Source organism: Macrobrachium nipponense, chromosome 7, assembly GCF_015104395.2.
Source record: "Macrobrachium nipponense isolate FS-2020 chromosome 7, ASM1510439v2, whole genome shotgun sequence".
Taxonomy (NCBI): domain Eukaryota; kingdom Metazoa; phylum Arthropoda; class Malacostraca; order Decapoda; family Palaemonidae; genus Macrobrachium; species Macrobrachium nipponense.
The window spans coordinates 19,957,382-19,979,500 of record NC_061109.1 but is presented as its reverse complement, the minus strand read 5'-3'; the positions used below and the strand labels follow the sequence as shown (position 1 = coordinate 19,979,500).

General features: G+C 46.0%; 1 protein-coding gene across 3 annotated transcripts in view; it reads left to right on the top strand.

Moving 5' to 3' along the window:
- LOC135217736 (histone-lysine N-methyltransferase E(z)-like) overlaps positions 1 to 22,119 on the top strand; it is a 90,882-nt gene that overhangs the window by 53,291 nt on the left and 15,472 nt on the right. For all 3 annotated transcript variants that reach the window (XR_010315178.1, XM_064253735.1, XM_064253734.1), the window contains 3 exons: positions 14,896 to 14,996; positions 15,352 to 15,559; positions 15,983 to 16,278. Coding sequence is in view for 2 of the 3 variants with exons in the window: in XM_064253735.1 (XP_064109805.1) it covers positions 14,896 to 14,996; positions 15,352 to 15,559; positions 15,983 to 16,278 (605 nt within the window). In the remaining variant the exon portion in view is untranslated. The remainder of the gene's footprint in view (positions 1 to 14,895; positions 14,997 to 15,351; positions 15,560 to 15,982; positions 16,279 to 22,119) is intronic.

Below are 22,119 nucleotides of genomic sequence, written 5' to 3'. Positions count from 1 at the left end.
GTCCCTGAGAATTTATATGGGAGTCTATTAAAACTATGAAGAAGAGTCCTTCATTGGACCTTAAAGTTTAGCTTAGTTCATATGTAAGCCAATGGGATGAGCAACTGTGATAATGCAGACTGGTTACCATTAATTGTCAAATTAACAATTTCTTCTCCATAAGATAAAGTTTGGCATGGAAATAGTGGTAAAAAGTAGAGATGTCTATTCCCAAATGAGACCTGTACAAGGTTACCCAATTATCATAATAATATTTGTTGACAAATTTACTTGCTATAGTATTGGATGTGAAGTGAGTTCTCACCACTTTATATGTAAAAGGAAGCTAATAGCAAGGAGATTTAAGGGGGGACAGACATGGATGAGTTGAAGCGTTTTGATTACCTTTGCAGTGCAAGAGACTGTAAAGCAGATACTTAGTTGGCCATATGAAAAAGAATAGCAATAGCCCAGGCAAGGTGGGAAGGGATTGTTATTTATTATTGATAAGGTAAAGTTCATTAGCCTGTCATTAAACCAAAATTTTGATTCATGATTAAGATATATACTTTGTGTAGTAGAGGCATGAGAACTTATTAATTTTTGTTCCTACATGTTATACAAACCATCGGTCCTTTACATAAGGAATTACTTTCAGTGCCAGCTGGAACTTGGTCGTAAGATTCTATAACAAGGTAGTTTAGGCAGTAACTGCTTGTCCGATGGTCGGGAGTCCCGCCCGACTGGATGTAAACATTCCACTTTGCTTTCGACCACCGTCGGGTGCAGACGTGTTGTTTACCTCTTGCTTTCGACCACCGTCGGGTGCAGACGTGTTGTTTACCTCTCTGCCCGCCTCTGTTTCGAGACAGTTCTATGTTGTTTTTTGCGTATTGCCTTTTTTCTTTTGTAATTGTGGATATTTCTGCCCTTGTGGTTATTTTGTCTATTTTGTCTGATTCTGAGATTTTGACATACAAACCCAAGAGTTAGATAAGCCCTTATGCCCCCCATCCAACCAGAGAATATCTCCTGGGGTGGGGGGTAGAAAGTGTGGTGCATTTCGCTCTAGAGAGGAAGTGGATCCTCATACCCTCTGTGCAAGGTGCCGAGGGCGTGACTGTAATAAGGAGTTAACTTGTGACACTTGTATCTCCTGGTCGGAGGAGCAGTGGGGGAGATACGAGAGGAGGAAGAAGCCACATAAGTCAGCCAAGGCGTTGTCTGGAAGCTCTCCCTCCACACCGCTGGTTACAGACACGTTGTCTTCTTTCCTTCCCCCTCGTAAGCTTCCTCGCATGGCTCTCTCTCCTTTTGGGGACATAGCTCTCTCTGCCTCTTCACTCAATCCGTTGAGTGCAGAGGAAGAAGGGAGACATCCCGACCTGGAGTTGTACTCGGGAACTTCTGTCCGCTCAGGGGGAGATCCTTCCCCCTCTGAGTGAACAGAAACTCCACCCATTTACCTGACTGTTCCTTCTTCCTCAGGTTTGTCTGCCCCCGCTGGTGGGGATCTGCAGCAGGTATGGCAATCGCTGAGTCTTCCCGGCACTCCGAGCATCCAGGGACTCCTACAACATCTAGCTGCGGTCCCAGTCACACGTGATGGATTGAGGACGACCACAACAGTTTTTACACTTGGGTACGTGGCACCACCTCACCTGGTCTACACCCAGCACTTGACGATGGTTACCCCCACTGCTGCGCTGCGGGCACCAGTGCCATGCGTCTCCAAGGTGGAATATTACCCTTCTCCCACCAGGTTTTTCTGTCCTCGCTTTTCCACCTGATTTTGAGTGCCCCAAGAGCTTGCCCATGGACCTACCTCCTGTTGCTGTCGCTGTGCCTGCTGCCCGTTCTTGACCGTGGGAGTGCTGCTGCTCCTTCAGGTCCTCCTTCCCAGGGGGAGCTTGCCCCTGCTGCTTCAGCAGCCGCCCCAGCTCCATCCTGGATGGGAGACGTTTCTGCTGTTCTGAGGAAGCTGGCGAAGAAGTCGAAGAAAAGGAAGGTGTCATCGTCGTTGTCTTTGTCTTCTTTGTTGTCGTCTGCCGCCTCTGCCCCTTCTACTTCCAAAGCCCTCCCAGCTGAGGAAGAAGAAGGTGGTTTTGCTCCCCCCCCACCAAGAAGTCTTGCACAGAGACTTCTAAGGGTCTGTCTCATCGTCCTGGTGAGACAGGTGGGCCTTCTGCTGGTGGGAACGGGACCTCTCTCCATCCTTAGGGAAGAGAAGGACAGGGACCGTGGAGGCACCAGCCACCACTGGTACCTCTGCTCCTGGCTCTAGAGGTTCCACCTCTGGACCAGGAACCGTCTTGGCCGCTCGCCAGCAAGCGTCACTGAGTATACAGTCACCTGCTGGTGACTGTGCAGCCAGAGTCCAGGCTGCTGAGTACGCTCACCACCAGGACCCAGGCATGGGGCAGAAGGATGGTAAGTCGCTCAGGTGACTCTTGCCAGACTGGCGATTGCTTGCGTAGCAATTGCCCGGTACCCAGGGTTGACGTGATGGTCCCACCTGACCGTACACGAGGCAAGGGTGGGAGGAGGTCCCCCAGGTCCCCGGGAACAGCTTCGGCTGCTTCTGGGACCATGACTCATCGTGAGGACGGTGCTCGCTCTCTCTGCATTAGTGGACGCTACCAGTCACCTGACCGTCGATCACACCAGCATGATCAGACGGTCCACATGGCTGGTAGCAGCTCCCCTGATGCAAGAGACTGACGCTACCGTCCTCGGTCCAGCGCTTCTCTGCAGGGAGATCGCTGGTCCAGACCTGCAGCCCGGTCACCACCACAGGTTGGTGATCGCCTGCAGTTTTCCCAGCCTACTGGTTCTGCTGGTAGGCAGGGTTGGAGCGTTAGGTCTACCTCACCTGTCCCTTCACCCTACTCGGGATGCACTGGGAGGAGGGAGGCGAACAGGAGTGACTATGAGGAGTGCGCTCCTTGCAGGCCAACCACAAAAGCCTACGTGCCTGGTTCGGTTCTAGGACCGGACAGGTCGTACGCTCAAGTGGTTAGAGGAGACCCCGGGGGGTTTGGCGAGGTTCTTCCTGCTGAAGGAAGAGTGCTTGTGGATGGATCTGACGGTCCATCGCCTCAGGATGCAGTCACTCCCAAGATACAGAGGTCATTGCGCTGATCTTTCAGCACAACGACCTCGGGGAAGGTTCGGTGGTTGCCCCCTCTGACCGTTCATCTAGGTTGGAGTTGTTCTGGTGTCCTTAGAAGGAACCCAGAGCGTCTGTAGGGCTACCCTGGTCTTCCTTGGTCTTCCTTGGCTGACGGTGTGCTGGACCAGGTGAACGCTCTTGTCTCAGGACAGGAAGCTGCACATACAGCCAGCATGTCAGACAAGCTGCTTCGCCCTCTTCTGCCTCGCCAGCGGCGCTTCTATGTGCCTTCATCAGACCCATTGCCAACCAAGCAGGTTGACCCAATGAGCTAACTCTGGGATTGACTCTGCAACACCTGCTGTCAGAGAACCTCTGGTTCTCGCAGCACAAGGCAATGGCCCTGGAATCCACTGCCATGGCAGCCTTCCAGGCCATCTCCTGGCTAGATCTGTGGTCCCTCACAGTATTCAGAGTTGCAGCTTCCTTTGGATCTATAGATCCTGGGGAAGACTCTGCTTTCGGGAGACACTGCCAGTCTGGAGGTAGGGCTATTACCTACCTGGCCCACCAGACTGCCAACTGGTGGGCCAACCTGGTACTGAGGAGGAGGAGGGACGCAGTCCTGAATTGTGTATCCAGGGTGGCTGGTGTAGAGGCAACGATGGGTCTAAGGAATGGACCGTTGCGGGATTCCTCATCTCTCTTCCCTAGAGAGATGGTGGACGCTGTGGTGGAAAAGTGAAGAGCTGAAGACAACGATTGCCTAGTACACCAGGCAGTTACGAAGACTTCTGGGCAGTCTCGTTCAACTACGGCTAAGCCTTGGAGCTTAGCTAGCTCTTCCTCTGCTCCTAAGACGTCAGTACCATCAAGGGTAGCGCGTTGAAAGACCCAGCCTTCCTCTTTCGCATTGAGAGGTGAGCGTCAGCCCCCTCTCAGCCTTCCTCCTCTCGCGGGAAGTGGGTTGGGCAAAAGGGGAAGAGAGGGAAACGCTAAGGACGGCATTCCCCCTCACCTCCTGCTGGAAGTTGGATGGGTGTCTGGCGAGCTATTGGGCAACTTGGCAGCGCTACGGAGCCGAGACCTGGGTAGTGGATGTCCTTTGGGAGGGATATCTACTTCCCTTCGAGTGGAGGCCACCCCTCTCTTCACACCTGGTCCATCTCCAAACATATGTTCCTGCTTCGGGCAGGGACGTAGCACTGAAACAAGAAGTGCAGACAATGCAGAGCAAAGGAGCTGTGAAAATCGCACGAGAACTGTCACCAGGGTTCTACAGCCAACTTTTCCTGGTGGAGAAGTCTACGGGGTGCTTGAGACTGGTGATAGATCTCTCTCCCTTGAACCGATTTGTTCGCCAGACTCGGTTCACGATGGAAACATCACGCTCAGTGCTCGATTCCATCAGGGAGAGCAACTTCCTGCTTTCGGTGGACCTGAAGGATGCGTATTTCCAGATACCCATCCATCAGTCCTCCAGGAAGTATGTTCTCTCTATCCTCGACGGGAAGGTGTACCAATTCAGGGCACTTTGTTTCGGTCTCTCAACCACCCCTCAGGTGTTCACGCGAGTGTTCACTCTGGTGTCGGCTTGGCCCATTCGGTTGGGGTATGTCTGATGAGGTATCTCTCGCTTACAGTTGCTACAGGACAGAGATTGACTCCTCGACTTTTGTCGCGATCTGGGGATCTTGATAAATTTTGAGAAGTCGGAACTCGAGCCCAAGCAGAGGGTAAAGTACCTGGGCATGCTGATCGATACGGTAGCAGCACAAGTCTTCCCTGCAGACTTGCGGATCAGTAGGTTCAGGGAGGCAGCTTGTCGGTTTCTGTCACAACAGGAACAGTCAGCTCAGCAGTGGCAGGTCTCTGCAATGGAGACTAAAGGTGTGCTGGTCACAGGCGCAGGATCCACAATCCTTCCTAGTTCCTCTTACGGAGAAAGTAAGGGAGTATTTAGCCTGGTGGCTAGACTACAGGAACCTCTTAATAGGAGTGTCATTACGCACTCCCCCTCTGGAGATGCGTCTGTTCTCAGATGCATCGACTGAGGGTTGGGACGCACACCTGGAAGAGTTACTGGTTACGGGAGTGTGGAACCGACACAACAGGCACCTTCACATCAACGTTCTGGAACTCAAGGCAGTGTTTCTCACGCTCCAAGAATTCTGGGAACAGATGATGGGACACTCGGTGGTGTTGATGAGCGACAACACCATGGCAGTGGCATACGTCAACAAACGGGGGCCTAGTGTCCCTCCCGTGACGATGCAGGTGCATGAGTGGGCAGTACCTCACTCGGTAGAGCTGTCGGCCAGGTACATTCCAGGTAAGAGGAATGTAGTGGTAGACAAGCTCAGCTGCCAAAATCAGGTTATTGGGACAGAATGGTCTCTACACCCAGACGTGGTGGAAAGGCGGTTTGACCTGTGGGGGCGTCCAATAGTGGATCTGTTCGCCACCCGGCACCACAGAAAACTTCTGGTTTTCTTCTCTGTTGTGCCAGACCCATGGGCAGCAGCTGCAGAGGATGCGTTCCAAGACCCATGGGACAACCTTTAAGTGTACCCCTTCCCCCCCGTTCTGTCTGATTCGCAAGGTGATCAGTAGGGCGCTGGTCACCAGCAATCTTTGGATGATTCGAGTGGCACTGCCATTTGGTATCCGGACCCTCCAGCTTTTCTCTCGGAGGCACTGTGAGAAATTCCCCCATTGCACAACCTGTTGTGTTAACCGCACGTGGAACGGTACCACCAGGCAGTTACATTCCCAGTGTCTTCGCCGCTGGCGGTTATTAACCATCTCTTGTGAGTGAGAGACTGTTCTCGCCGAGCAGCAACAGAGATGGCTGGATACCTCAGACAGTCCTATGCAGCAGTATACTAGGGAAAGTGGTCCGTCTTCTGTGGTTGATGTCGTAGACGGGGTCTTTTTCCGCTTAGAGCTATTCTTCAGCAGGTAGCGGTTTTGCTGGTCTTTCTTCGCCGAGAGAAGCTCCTCTCTGTATCTGCGGTTAAAGGATACAGAGCCGCCCTGGCTCTAGTCCTTAAGCTGTGAGGAGTGGATATTTCCTCTTCCATGGAAATATCTCTCCTAATGAGGAGCTTTGAGAGGTCTTGCCCACCCAGGGAACTCAGCCCTCCCTGAGTGGGAGGTGACTCTTGCCTTAAAGAGTTTGACTTGTAGACCTTACGAGCCTCTGTGGGAGTCATCAGACAGGGATCTGACCCTCAAGACCGTCTTTCTGCTGGCCCTGGCATCAGCAAAAAGAGTAGGGGAACTTCATGGTCTTTTCTTCAACATTAAACACTCGAGGGGATGGGGATCGATTACGCTCTCTTTCGTCCCGGATTTTGTAGCGAAGACTCAGAACCCTTCAGTGCCTGACGTCAGGTTCGAGTCCTTCACGATCCCCTCCCTAGAGGACTTTACAGGTAATGATGTGGAAGAGATGCTACTTTGTCCTGTTATATAGAGTGCTTTGGCACTATCTGAAGAGAACTCGACACCTCAGGCCTGAGTGTCGATGCCTCTTCGTTAGTACTGGGGTGACCAAGAAAGAAGTGTCCAAGAACACTTGCTTTCTGGCTTCGTGAGGTAATCAGGAAAGCGTACGACTCGAAAGGAATTTCGACACTGGTACCTTTCGTCTGAGAGCCCACGAAGTTAGAGGTATTGGTCCTACCCTTGCAATTTGCAAGAACTTGTCAGTTGCACAGGTGTTGAAGGCAGGGGTGTGGTCCAACCAGACCACCTTCACCTCCTTCTACTATCGGGATATTGCCCATAGGTCCTTGGACACTTTTTTTCCTTGGGACCTGTGGTGGCTGCTCAACAAGTTGTGTAGCTTACCCAGCTCCTTTAACAGGACAAGGTTGCATCTTGTCCTTGTGATATCGCATGAATGGAGAATGAATGAGAGTGTGACTGGCTCCTCTTCCTTCCCTTTTCTTCTCTCTTCCTGCAGGCAGTGGGTAGCAGTTGTCACATGCTGGAGAGGATGACAGTGCAGGTAAGCTATGTGACTGAGCACCATTCTATCTCTTTAGTTAGGGATAGAAGCATTAATCCATCAATTCCCTAACAAGGGGGGAAGTGGACAGCAGTAAGAGACAAACCCAATGTTTTATATTTGGCCCCTTACTTATGACTTTAAGTTCTTGCTTGCTATTCATAAGAGGTGAGCATGCCTCCCTCTCATGAATTGGTCTAGAGGTCTGGCCATTGATCTTGCAGTGATCTCACTCCGATCAGTTGGACAGAGGCTAGGTTTCCCCCTTTGCTCTTACAACCAGGGAGGGAACCTAGGTTGGACAAACACCAGTCTGTTCACAAGACTCAGATTCCTCCCACCAATAAGTGAGTCTTCCTTATGTAAAGGTAGGAACAAATCACAATTTTTGAAAGTAAATTATATTATTCCTAACTATACAAACCTGAGGTCCTTTACATATAGTCCCACCTCATGCCATCCCTCACTCTGTTCCTGGGTTTAAAGCAAAGTTAAATATTTACATCCAGTCAGGCAGGACTCCTGACCATCGGACAAGCAGTTACTGCCTAACTACCTTCTTATAGAATCTTATGACTGAGTTCCAGCTGGCGCTGAAAGTAATTCCTTATGTAAAGGACCTTAGGTTTGTATAGTTAGGAAAAATGCAATTTACTTCCAAAAATTGTGATTATTTTTTTTTTATAAAATTTCAAGAAAATGTGAAGAACGTTAATAAAAACTTAAAGTAATACTAACGATAAAAATATTAATGAAAGGTCGGTAGTTAAAAAAATTCTTCAATCAGCTAGCGAATGCTACCTTAAAAATCATGTACAGCACTAGTTTAGTGGTATCATACAATTCTCAGACAATTTTTTTTCACATGATCTTTTTCCTTGTTATGTTGAATTTCTGCTGAAGGCTATTGATTAGAATTCAATTATTCAATAAACTATTAAAAGATAAATACAAAATTTTGATTTAATGTTATGAAAACACACACAACCATATACAAGTTATGTATGTAGGAGACGTTTCTGATCAAAGTTCGTATCTTGTGTATAACTTAATTCCGTAACTTTATTTGCTGTGTTGCCAGTTTAATGTGTTAGTAATCATTAGCAGATGTTCATGGTAGTATCTCAGAAATCTCAAGTATTTCAAAATACATTATTTTAAAATTTGCTTATCTCACTTTGTGTTCCAGTTATAAGTTTGGATTTATTGATTTTTCAGTGGTTAAAATTTACACTTTAGACTGTGTACGGTACTATGTGTATATTTAATGTATTTGAATTATGTAAATTGGTGTGGAATATTTTTACATTTTATACTTGAATGTAACAATTTTTAACTTGTCAAATTGCTTTATGTTGAGTTATTTTTTTATTAAGTTATTCAAAGCATCAAGTACAATACTCACGATTCACTGTATTTGATTATGAAGGAAAAAGTATGTGTCCGAAGGATCTTAAGGAAATGAAACTGTTGTGTTTCATTTCACCAAAAACCATTACGTATTTATAATTAGCCCTTTTCATGCTTCACAAAGAGTCCCAGGTGTTTTTGTATCTTTTTAAAGAAAGAAAGAGAACAGTGGTTAGCTTGTATTGTGTATGTGTGGTCTGATACCATGGCTTTTTTTTTGTAGTATGTAGTCAGAATCAACACAGTTAGTTTGCGACAGTAGATTGCTATGAATTCATGTAGTACTGCCTACCCTTTTTTTATTGGTTTTTGGTAAATGAACAGCTGGTATTATGTGAAGGTTACAATTTTTTTTATTAGTCCCTAGTGACAGTTAGGGGACTATAGTTTCCATATATTTGTCCATCCAACTGTCACTCAGTCAGTCACAGTAACTATACAGTTGAAAGGATCTCAGTCAGACTTTGTATAAAAACAGACTGTTGTGCACAGAATTGTGTGAAGGGAGATTGTGCTTCAGTGTGTCTATCACACTTACATTGACATCACAGTTCTTCCTACTTGGTTGGAAGGATTTCGCTCAACCTCAGTGCAAAGATAGATGGGCAGGTTGTTTCTTATTCTTCCTGCCAAACTTATTATGTAGTCACAGCTCTTCCGGCATTTGAAGGGATGTCAGTCAAGTTTTTTTATTACTAAAGTTAACCATTTGCATAAATGTGTGCAAAGGGAGATCATCTATCTTGTCTGTCCATCACTGCATCTGTTACACCTACATTGTCATTTTAGGCAACCTTGAAGCAAGAGTACATCAGCATCCATAAATGTGAATGGAGATTGTCTGTCTGGTACACCAAAGTGGTTTTGAACAAGGACATGGCCCAAATATTTGGATTAATTTTTGAATCTAGACTCATAAAAAAATAATTGCAGTATGCTCTTATTGCAATTCCTCCTACATGTTTGAGGGGTTTCAGTCCAACTTTCCACAAAGAGAAATATTCATAGATACTCATGATTGTTCATTTAATTCTTTGTCCAGTATTCCTGCCATACAATTCTTGTCATTGCAGTATTTTTTTGGCAGTCTTTGTGACCTTGAATTAAGTTCAGGAATTATACCCATCTTTTGTAAGATCACTTACTGGAACTGGAGGGCAGTAAGTGTCCTGTGTTTTTCCATGTTTTCCAGGTCAGTAAGTACAGCAGTATCCTATATGCTAATTTTATTGAGGAGACATTTTTCAGTTACCACGGAACAACCCCTGTGCCTCTCCATCACATATCTTTTACCAAGGATGTAAGAAACCCTCTCCTTTTCCATGCCAGAACATGGGATACATGGAGGACCAAGGACTTCAGCAGCAGTGTGTCTAGGTTTTCATTTCCACAGGAAGTATCAGAATACCTCATTGTGGTTCCTTAATCTGTAATTTGCTTTCGTCATTACCTAACCATCTGTAAGGCAGTGACTCCATTGGGTAATTTGATGTTGCATTACTCTTAATGGGTAACTTCCTGTCTTCTGCTACTTATGTCTCTTGTCAGACCCCTTTGGCAGTACAGGTCTCCCATCCTGTTGCATTTCTTTGCAGGTTTAAAGCTAAAGGTTGACATAGTAACTTGAGTACATGGCGTTAATTTCTTCAAAATACTTTTACTGACCTAAGTTTCTGTATCACAAATGTAGCTCCTGGTATATTTTGAGAGAGCTAGGCTTAGAGGTCTGGATAAACTAATCTTTTATAATAATAATAATAGATCCTTGAGGTCTCATTGAGATATATATGCTAAATACAAAGTACATTTATAGTGTTTGTGGTTTAGCAAGTATAATTTTTCAAAAGTTTGTTTCTTTTTTAACCTGTAAGTGTGAGTGTCCCCTTTCAAACCCCTCATAATTCATCACAGCATATGGATTGGACATTACAAAGAATGATTCTGAATGTTGTTAGAGACTGGCCAACTACCCACATATCCATGCTACTTGACTAACTGCCAGTCTCTTAATTTCTTTGAACAGGGTCTGAAGCATCCACGACTATTTGTGACACAAAAAGGGCTAATTTAAGTAATGGTTTAGTGAAGGAAATTTTTATTGTAAAAAGCATTATAATACTCTTCATTGCAACTTATTTTAACTACAAGAAAGGTAGTCATGTTCCAATTTAAATTTTAAGGTAAGTTTGTTTTACATATTTTTGTCATGTCTGTGTTTGGATTGTTACCTTAACATGTATAAGAATCATTTTTGATAAGAAAACTTGTAATATAAATTTTTATATTTGCTACAGATTTATAATCTCAAGATATTACACTGAGAGTTAAAAGAAATTTTTTTAAAGTAACTGAAGCATTCGGCAGTCAATATTTTAAGATTTAAAACATCTTTATTGGACAAGGCAGTCATTGCTAACTGCTGGCCTATTTGATTATTGCTGCAACTGTTGCTTTATATTAGTTTATCTTTTGAAATTCTGAAGAAACTTAATCATCCCAATAGGAGTTTGAGTCATCTTCTGGTACCCTTGTTACACTCGAGAATACACATCAAACCAGTCATCTTTCTCTCAAGTTGAATGTAACTTTTGTATGTAGCACATTTTGGCAAGATTTTTGAGTTTTGGTAGTATAATTGAGTTTTGGTAGTATAATTAATTTGATTATGCCTTTGATAGAAAGCAGTGGATGAGGCGCATCAGGCAACTGACCCCATAATGTTGGGAGAACAGTGGGAAAGAAGAAGAAGAAGAGTAAATTAAATTGTGACATTATGATCCTGAAGGGGTTTAAACATTCTCTTAGGTTTTTGTTTGAAGTCTGTGATATACTTCCATTATTTTTCCATCAAAAACAATTTGATTAACAGTTGCAAATATGTGATCTTTGATTGGTATGTGATCTGTAAAACCAAAGTAATAGTCTCTTACTGCATCTGTGTTTGGATTGAATTTTCCTTGATTGATGTCAAGATCTTTTAGCAAGTTTATTAGTAGTAATCATTGGTACTTGTGGTATCATCACATGTTTATAGACTTGAAGGATGTTGGCCAGTATATCATGTACCCAGCATCAGTCACTCTCTATTTCTTTCTCTCCATAGAATGAATATGATTTTAAAGATGTATAGTTCTTGACTTTTCATTATTCTAGAGAATTACTTTGAAGGCTGTTTTGGCCTCTCTTAGATCTGCTTGGTTCTCTCTCCTCTTTGGAAAACCTTACGTGTTCTTTCCAAATTCTTCTCGCATTTTGTCATTTAGAATCCAGCTTCATGTGTGGTATTCATTGCTTACCTTTGAAATAATTAGTTAGCAACTTGATCTGACAAATATGATTACCAATACGTACTTGAATATACAGTCAAACCTAGATATAATGATTCTGATGTCTAGTGGACAAGAAGAATCAGATTAGCTAAGAATGATTGGTCACACGTGTCTATGACCCACTGGTACATGGTAACTATCCACCACATTGTTTCATGTCTCAAGACTGCAAACATCAGAACAAAAATATCTAAACTCTGCTAGGGAAGTTGGATAAAGACTAAACATGAGAACAAAAATATCTAAACTGCTAGGGAAGTTGGATATTGCTAATTAATTTTTGATTTGAGATTCATTCCTTTTATTGTTTGCCATAAGTCTTGTTCCTTTAGTTCTCGTTTTTATTTAGAGTTTGTGATTGATATGTGTTAACACAAAGGTAGTGTCTTTGCATGCTATCGAGAAGTGTTCCGACTAATTTTTTTCCATATAAAATCTTGCCTTTCCTAGTTCTGTGTAGTATTTAAGTTTTTTTATTTATGACATAATCTTTTAAATAGATTCCTTGTGAGATAGATTAATATTTTATGTTGGTTAAATGCCACACAAGCTGGTTGTCAATAAGAGTAAATTTTTATTAAACTTTGTACTGATTTTTATTTTTTTCCCCAGACATTTATGTCTTGCTTTAGTTCTCCTAATTGGTATTTGTTTTGTTTGCTAGTTTTCAGAAGTATAGTATGTGTGTTGTATTTATGCTTATATTGATACTCTACGCTTATTAGCGTTTGCTTCTTGTTGAGGGTTTATGTTGCACTTGTGGTGTGTGTGGTGCACTTGACCCAGTTGACATTTTTTTGAGTGGTTCAAAATTAGTCTGTGGTAAAACAAACTTAGCTCGGGCTTACTTTGTATGATCTTATAAGTCATTTTGTGCTTGCTGTAAATATATTTTTCAAGAGATACATTGCTTAATTTGGTTTCATTTTAAAGCTGAATCATTTTACTTTGGTAGTAGGGTTAGAATGTGACAGTGACTATAGGGAGGATGCTTGGTGCCTCAGCATCAAGGTTTCATGCTACCTACACTTTCCAGTTGTTGTCACTGATCTTCCTGCTGTTAGACAAGCACACCCACACCCAAGAGTGTCCCTTGTAGGTTTATCCAACCATCACAAGCTGCTTTGAGAGGTTATTTGCTGCAACTTACAAAGAAGACTGCCTTCTTATTTTAGCTTTGAGGTGTATGAGTGACTTGCATTAACTAACTGTCTGGCAGTGTTACATGCAACTAAGGTTTGTCATTTGTTGGCCTGTTGTTCACTCCTGATGTCATCACCACAACCCAGATAGCCAGCACTTAGAATCTTACCACTGCTTTGTTTGACTTCCAGCTTTGGCATCCAGTGATACAGATGACTTGCTCTGGTAAGCCACTACCTCCAGAGATCTTAGCACCTAGAAGATGAAGACTTAATGCATCTCCTGTCAATGCATAACATCTCTAAAAATATTGTATCTTAACTGGATGAGGCAGGCTAGCTATCTATTATGCATCTTTAGATGTTTCAGGATAAGAAGTTGGCCAAGTAAGAGTGACTTTATATGAGATCAGGGCCCTCTCAACTTCTGTAACCTTTGAGAGAATTGTTGAAATTATTGCCATCTTGAAGACAGGTGTCTAGAGATTTCAGTCAGTCTTGGTCATTTTGCCTTCAGGGTATCATGCTCAAGTGGATGGGATTGTATACTGTAGGGAAATGTTAGCTCAAGCAGGACAAGCTTTGCCTTTGATTAGATGGCTCCTAAGCTCTGCTATCCACAAGGGCTCAGGTGGATCCATTGGATAACCAGTCAGGGACTTGAGACTGACCTTGACCTCCATACTAGTTTGATATAAACAAATGAAGTTTTTATTAAAAAAATTTCCATACAAACAATTACATATATACAAAGTGCCAGTCTCTCATCCCAAAGCTCTTGCTTTTCGTCTGAAACAGCAAACGGATTGGATAGTTATTCCCTCTCTGCGATCATAGGCATATACGTGAGAATATTTGCTTCTACCTTATCAAATTTCCTAAACTTATTTACTCTCATGGTGTTATGGTAATTTAATTTTTTTAGACATGCATGTCACATTGATAAAAACCTTAAATTGAAACTAGTATAAAAAAGAGTTTAGCTTAGGCTAAACATTACGCATATGGAAATACTGTTAGCTATGGGATGACTTGAAAATATTGGTGTAGGCTGTGTTTTAGTAGAGATTTTTCTACTTCTAAGAAGGCCAACCTCCCCAAATATCTGTTAAGTTGAGGAGCTACTGTATTTTAGTTGGGCTACAGTTTTGATATATTTTTCCACTGCTATGTATACTGTATTCATTTATAATAATTACCATATTTGTTGCCTTCATAGACTCGCCACTTTCATGAGGAAATAAATTTTATAAAAAATTAACAAACACACGGCACTACAATATTGATGATAAGATTCTTATAGTGTGCTTTAATTGGAAACACTGAATCTACCTTGCTTTAATTGGCACCATTGAATCTACCAAGGCAGATGGAGAGGAACAACACTGTCTCATTCATAACAGTAAATCTGTTTTAATAAAGGAACATAGTGAAATAGTTTTATAGAACCTTTATGTAAAGGTCTTTTGTGCAATAAACTTTTAAATTAATTACTGAATGGTAAGGACCCTGTAGTTTTCAATGAACATGATCGGGATAACTCAAAATATGGTCTAGTATGGGCATTTTTTGGGAGTACGTATTCTAGCTTTTTGTTGCGGAACAAATATTTTGAGAATTGTAAATATTGGTTCATTGACCTCAAAACTTAAATTTTTACTTAGATAAATCTTGGTTATCATTTGATATTAATTATAGTTACTACCTGTGAGGGGGAAAGTTTTGCCAGTAGTACAGTTATAATTAGTGATCATAGATTACTAAGGTCAGGTTTTGAAAAAGGTTCGGTGTGAAAGCTTTATAATCATTAGCTATAGTTTAGCTGTGGTCTAGTATGGTACAATATTATAGACATGCAGCTTTTAATGACTTTGCATTCTTCCTAGAAATGTGTCTCTGCCTTCTCAGGTCTTGCCACATCTCACCCTCGTCCACACGGTGGCAAACGCAAAAGCCCAGAACTAAGGCCCCTTTCTGAACCTTGTTCCCCTTACTGTTATTTACATCTGGTAAGCGTGTGTGTTTTGTTTTGACATTTTAGTTCTTCCCTTTATTTGTTTATATTTATGATGCTGAACAGATTGTGATTGAATTATCTAAAAGTATTTTTATGTTGGTAAATGACAGTATTTATTAGTAACTTATACTTGAAACCCTACTTTGATGTTAAGTTATTAAGTGCTTAAATTGAAACACCTATTGATTCATGAAAATATTTGTTAATCAAATATAGTACTATTTTTTTTTTCCAGTAGTATTGCAATTCACACTGTGAGAACCATAACTTAAAAATCACTGCTTATTTGCTCTCACTATCTCTGCCTCTTGTCATTAACTTTGAAATCTGTTACTATTCTCTTGCAGCCTGATGCCAAAGAGAAATTTGTCATAGCATCCTCATCATGTTTATCTGACAAACTGAAAGAAGATAACGAGTCATCCAATGATGCTAAGCCAAGAAAAATTCGCAAGCATGCCTCTGTAGACTCAGGAAATGAAGCCAGTTCAGAAGACAGCAATGATAGTATCAGAATGAGTAGCAGAAAGGGCAGTGACAAACTTACAAATGGATGTAAGACAGTTTTTTTTTTATACTGTTTACAGGGAAAATTATTATAAATATTCCAACTATATATTTTAAATTCTATTTTATTAGTTTGAAAGTAATTACTACAAGGCTTTTGTACATGATTGAGCTAAAAGTGAAGTGGATGATGCCCAGTTTTGCTGGTTATAAATGTTATAGCCACCCATATCCCAATATAGGTCATAGACTTTTCACCCATTAATCATTTGTCCTCCTTAAGATCATGTGTCCATCCGACCATAGTATTTATTTTTATTTTTTTTGTGAAATAATGCACAAAAATTATGTCTGTAGGGTACATTAGCTTACTGTACTGATTTTTATGAGATTAGATGAATATCTTGATCAGAAAAGCTTTTGTCCTTTGAATCTGTTCAAATACAAAATATTTTTGAAAAATTTTTCCAGGTGTTGATTTTGAAGGCAAAACACTTGCAAACAATACAAATGGAAATCTCGTCGGTGTTCACAACAAGCGCATTCTTGGAAGTGATACCGACACAATTCGAGCAAATAATAAGTATGTTTACACCAAACCCATGAGCATGGATACTCTTGCTTGGAAATTAGTTGATGGTGATGATCCATGCAATCTCAGCACTTGGTTGGGCTCGGAGGCGTCAATGTTTCGTGTCTTACATAAAGTGTTCTTGAACAATTATTGTGCTATATCCCAGGCCATCCTGACAAAGACATGCCAACAGGTAAATTAATTTAGTTATGCAACTTTTGTCATTATATGAAGATGGTAATTGTTATAAAGGTATTGCTTAATAAATTCAAAGGTAAGACTATTAGCCACTGAAGCAATACTTGCATTACTGAGGTAACTTAGATATTTGAGCAGTTTAGAGTATGTTGTCTTCATGCAATATATATCCTCTTTAAAGTCTTGAAGTTTTAGATTACTAAGAAATTGTTTATTTCACATGTGATGAAAAAGAAATTTCACAAACAATTATGTATTACTATATATGTAAGCTTAGTTGTTCCGATACGTAATACAAACCATCGGTCCTTTAACAATAGGAAGGTAACTAGCGGCAGCTGGAACGGTCGTAAGCTTCGAACAAGGGATTTCGGTAGTTAACTGCTTGTCCGACAGTGCGCGCGGCGCGCCTGAGAGGTTAAGAATCACTTTTGCTTTCGGCCATGTGGTGTGAGGACGTTGTTCGCCATCGCTCTCTGCCCGCTACATCGTCGTATGCTTGGATATTATTATTCTCTTACTGGTTTGTTTGTTTGTGAAAGTGAAAATTGTAAGTACTTATTTTCATTTTTCATTGATTAATTGATTGTTATGGATCAAGAAATGGAGCTTTCGCCGCGCCCCCCGGTCACCCGTAGAGTGTGTCCCGGGCTGGAGGGGCGTAAATGTGGCGGCTTTCGCTCTTTTGTTGATGTTGATCCGCATGAATTGTGTACTCGGTGCCGAGGGCGTGAATGCTCTCGGGCCGAACCATGTGAAATATGTGTGAATTGGTCAGAGGTGCAGCGGGGCTTGTATGAGGGTAGGAAGAACGAAGGCCTGCCAAGGAGTCGTCGGAAAGCTCTCCAGCGACTCCTTTGGTTACCGATACCTCGTCTTCTTTCTTACCCCCTGCTCAGCTCCCACATATGGCACCTTCCCTGCAGGGGGGGGTTGTTGTTGTTGTTCGGAGACATTCTCCTCGCTTGATCTGTCGAGTGTGGAGGAGGGCGCTTGTTACTGCGACGTACAATTGTATTCGGGGTCTTCCGTCCGCTCTGGGTGGGGTTCGTCTCCCCCCAAGCGAGAGGGAACCCCTCATGTTTACCCGACCGTTGCTTCCGCAGGTGCATCTTCCGTGGGAGACGACCTTGGACAGGTGTGGGCGTCACTGGGACTGCAGGGTGTGCCAAGTATCCAGGGGCTTATTCAGCGTTTGGCGGGGTCTGGGGCGGTCACCCATGGAGCGGTGACCACCACCACTACCACGATCACTACCCCAGGGTACGCCTCCCCTCCTCACCTGGTGTATACTCCCCATGTGATGTCGGTTACGCCAACAGCCGCCGTGCAAGGGCCGATCGCTGCCGTACCGAGGAGGGGCGTGCCGCCTCCGCCTGGGTTCTTTGTGCTGCCTACCCCAGACTTCCGCTGCCCTAAAAGCTCACCCCTGGACCTGCCACCGGTACCCAGGATGTCGTTGGCTGAAGCTAAGCCTCCTGGTTTACCTGACTTGCCTGCCGCTCCTGCTGTTCCCGCTGTTCCCGCTCCTGCCCACGTCGTTCCAGTCCACGGTGTTGCTGCCCTAGACGCAGGTCCTTCCGGACAGGTGCAGCCGGGCCGTGTTGCTTCGGCAATTGCCCTGGCTCCGTCCTGGATGGAGGATCTGATGTCTGTCCTGCGAGAGCCGACGAAGAAGAAGAAGAGGAGGAAGGTGTCGTCGTCGTCTTCATCATCTTCTTTGTCGTCTGCTGCCGCCTCTTCCCCTTCGACTTCTAAGGCTCCCAAGCCGAAGAAGAAGAAGGCTGCCTCCTCCCCCCCTAAGAAGGCTCCCTCGGGAACTTCTAAGGGCCTGTCCCACTCCAGTGGGACGGGGGTCCTTCTGCTGGTCCTTCTGCTCCTTTGGGAACAGAGCCCGTCTCTCCTTCCGCAAGGAAGAAGACAGGGACCAGAGGGGTACCGGCTACCACCGGTACTTCCTTGCCTGGTGTTAGCGGTGCTGCTGCTAAGCCAGGTTCCGGCTCGGCCTCTCGTTCGCGAGAGGTTCCGAGTGTACGGTCTCCCGCAGGAAACCGTACAGCCGAAGTTCTGACGCCAGAGTTTGCTCGGCGCCAGGACCGCGGCACGGAGCAGAAGGCTGGTGAGAGCCGCTCAGGTGCCTCTCACCAGGCCAGCAGTCTCTCTCGCAGCGACCAGCTGGTAACCCGGGTCGATGTGACGGTCTCGGACCGGCCACGGGCTGAGGCTGGGAAGAGGTCCCCCCAATCGTTGGCGCCAGCCTCGGCTGGTACCAGCGGTTCGACGCGCCGCGAGGACACGCACCGGTCTCACCGCGACAGTGATCTCTGCAGGTCCCCTGACCGCCGCTCCCACAGGGAACGGGCGGATAGGGGGACCAGCAGCAGCTCATCTGACGCATGGGACCGGGGCCGCTGTGCTTAGTCCAGCCGCTCGCCACAGGTGAGCGGTGCGACCAGGCCTGCAGACCGATCCCCACCGCGGGTTGGTGATCGTTTGCAGCCCTCCAAGCACACTGGTTCTGCCAGTGAGCGAGGGGGGAGCGTCAGGTCTTCCTCTCCTGTACCTTCAACTTCTCGGGATACGCCGGGAAGAGCGAGGTACCTAGGAGTGATCGCGTCGCGATCCCGTCACGACGCCGTACGTGCCAGGCACGGTCTTAGGATCAACCAGGACGTACGCGCAAGTGACAGGAGGAGACCGAGAGGGGTCTGATGCTGTTCCTCCTTCTGAAGGAGGAGGATCTCGGGAGTTTTTCTTGTTGGAGGGACTGGACGGTCCTACTCCTCAAGACGCAGTCACTCCAGAGATTCAGAGGAATTTTGCCGAGGTCATTGTGCTGATTCGTCAGCACAGCGACCTTGGGGAAGGATCGCCGCTCCCACCATCTGAGCCCACGTCCCGGCTCGAGTCGTTTTGGGGCCCGAAGAGGGAACCCAAACCGACGGTGGGTCTGCCGCGATCAGAGCTTGACCAGGTGGAGTCTGTCGTTTCCGGACGGGAGGATTCGCTGAAGTCAGGCAGGTCATCGAAGCTACTTCCTCCTCCTCTACAGCGTCAGCGGCGTTTCTACGTGCCTTCTGAAGATCCGATGCCGCCCAAACAGGTTAACCCAGAGCTAGCAAGGCTAACTCCGGGTGTGTTCCTGCAGCAGCTCCTGTCGGAGAACCTCTGGTTCTCGCAGCAGGAGGCACTTGCCCTGGAATCGACCGCTATGGCAGCTTTTCAGGCAGTCTCTTGGTTGGATCTGTGGTCCCTCACAGTATCCAAAGTCGCGGCTAACTCCGGGAGTTCTGCTCTCGAAGAAGACCCGGCTTTCAGGAGACTTTGCCAGTCTGGAGGTAGGGCCATTTCCTACCTCGCCCATCAGACGGCAAACCTGTGGGCCAACCGGGGGGGCTGGGCGTGAGGCGGCACTCAGACTTCGTAATGGACCTATTTGGAGTTCCTCCTCTCTTTCCTGGAGAGATGGTGGACGCTGCAGTGGAGAGGCAGCGCACTGATGACAGTGACCGCCTAGTTCACCAGGCAGTCTCGAAGGCTTCTGGGCAGCCTCGAGCTACTGTGGCTAAACCAAAGAGTTTGGGTAGCGCTTCCTCGGCTGCTAAGACGGTTGCCCCGTTTAAGCCCCGAGGAAAGACTCTGCCTTCAACTTCTGCCAGGGGGGGTCGTCATCAGCCCTCCTCCCAGCCCTCCTTCTCTCGAGGGGGAGAAGGGAAGAAGTCGAAGAGAGGCGGGAAACGCTAGGGACGGCGTTCCCCCTCACCTGCTGCCGGAAGTGGGGGGGTTGCCTAGTGAGCCATTGGGCAACATGGCAGCGCTATGGTGCCGAGACCTGGATAGTAGACGTCCTTCGGGAGGGATATCTACTACCCTTCGAATCTCAGCCACCCCTCACCTCTAACCCGGTCCATCTTCAGACCTACGTCCAGGGTTCATCAAAGGACATCGCTCTTAGACAGGAGACAAAGACCATGCTGAGCAAAGGAGCTGTAGAGATCGTCAGGGATCGGTCACCGGGCTTCTACAGCTGTCTTTTCCTGGTGGAGAAGTCTTCGGGGGGCTGGCGCCCGGTGATAGATCTCTCTCCTTTGAACCGATTCATTCGCCAGTCCATCAGGGAGAACGATTTTATGCTTTCAGTGGATCTGAAGGAGGCGTATTTCCAGATACCCGTCCATCAATCCTCTAGGAAGTACCTCCACTTCATCCTTGACGGGACGGTGTACCAATTCAGGGCACTTTGCTTCAGTCTCTCAACCGCCCCACAGGTGTTCAAGCGAGTGTTCACTCTGGTGTCTGCTTGGGCCGATTCGCACGGGATACGTCTTCTGAGGTATCTTGACGATTGGCTAGTTCTGGCGAGCTCCCGCTCGCGGTTGCTACAGGACAGGGATCGACTCCTGAAGTTCTGCCGCGATCTGGGGATCGTAGTAAACTTCGAGAAGTCCGATCTATAACCCAAGCAGAGGATGAAGTACCTGGGTATGCTGATCGACACGGTAGCAGGGCAAGTCTTCCCTGCGGACTTGCGGATCAGCAGATTCAGGGAGGCAGCTGACCGGTTTCTGTCTCGACAGGAACAGTCAGCTCAGCAATGGCAAGTCGTGATCGGCCACCTGTCGTCACTCGAGAAGCTAGTTCCTCACGGATGTCTTCACCTGTGGTCTCTCCAGTGGAGACTAAAGGAGAGTTGGTCACAGGCAAAGGATCCACCGTACTTCCCCGTGTCCCTCACGGAGGAGGTAAGGCAGGACCTAGCCTGGTGGCTGGATGACAGGAACCTCTTAAGAGGAGTGCCTCTACGCACTCCCCCCCTGGAGATGTTGCTGTTCTCAGACGCATCCACCGAGGGATGGGGCGCACACCTGGAGGAGTTGCTGACTGCAGGTGTGTGGGACCATCATGACAAGCACCTTCACATCAATGTCCTGGAACTCAGGCGGCGTTCTACGCTCTCCAAGAATTTCAGGACCGATTGATGGGACACTCAGTGGTGTTGATGTGCGACAACACCACAGTAGTGGCATACGTCAACAAACGGGGGCCTAGTGTCTCTCCTGTTGCACCAGTTGACCGTGCAGGTGCACGAGTGGGCAGCGGCTCACTCGATAGAGCTGTCAGCACGCTACATTCCAGGAAAGAGGAATGTAGTAGCAGACAAGCTCAGCCGTCGGGATCAGGTGATAGGAACCGAATGGTCTCTACACCCAGAAGTGGCGGAAAGGCTCTTCAACCTATGGGGGCGTCCAGTCATCGATCTGTTCACCACCGGGCACAACAGAAAACTCCAAGTTTTCTTTTCAGCCGTGCTGGACCCATGGGCAGCTGCAGAGGACGCTCTTCAACACCCGTGGGACAACCTCTTCGCATACGCCTTTCCTCCCTTCTGTCTGATTCGCAAGGTGATCAGCTGAGTGCTGGCCACCCCGAATCTCAGGATGATCCTGGTGGCTCCCAAACGGCCTCAGACCGTTTGGTATCCGGACCTGCTGGCTCTGCTTGCGGAAGCACCAAGAGAGATTCCCCATTGGCACAACCTTGTAGCCCAGCCACACGTAGAACGGTACCACCGAACAGTCCAGTCCCTACAACTTCACGGCTGGCTGTTATCCACCATCTCTTGCGAACGAGAGGCTTTTCTCGCAGCGCAGCAACAGAGATGGCTGGATACGTCCGACAGTCCTCTGCAGCTGTGTACCAAGGAAAGTGGGCCGTCTTCTGTGGTTGGTGTCGCAGACGGGGTCTATCTCCTCTCAGAGCCACTCTTCAGCAGGTAGCGGATTTCCTCGTTTTTCTTCGCCGAGAGAAGCTCCTCTCAGTCCCCACAGTCAAAGGA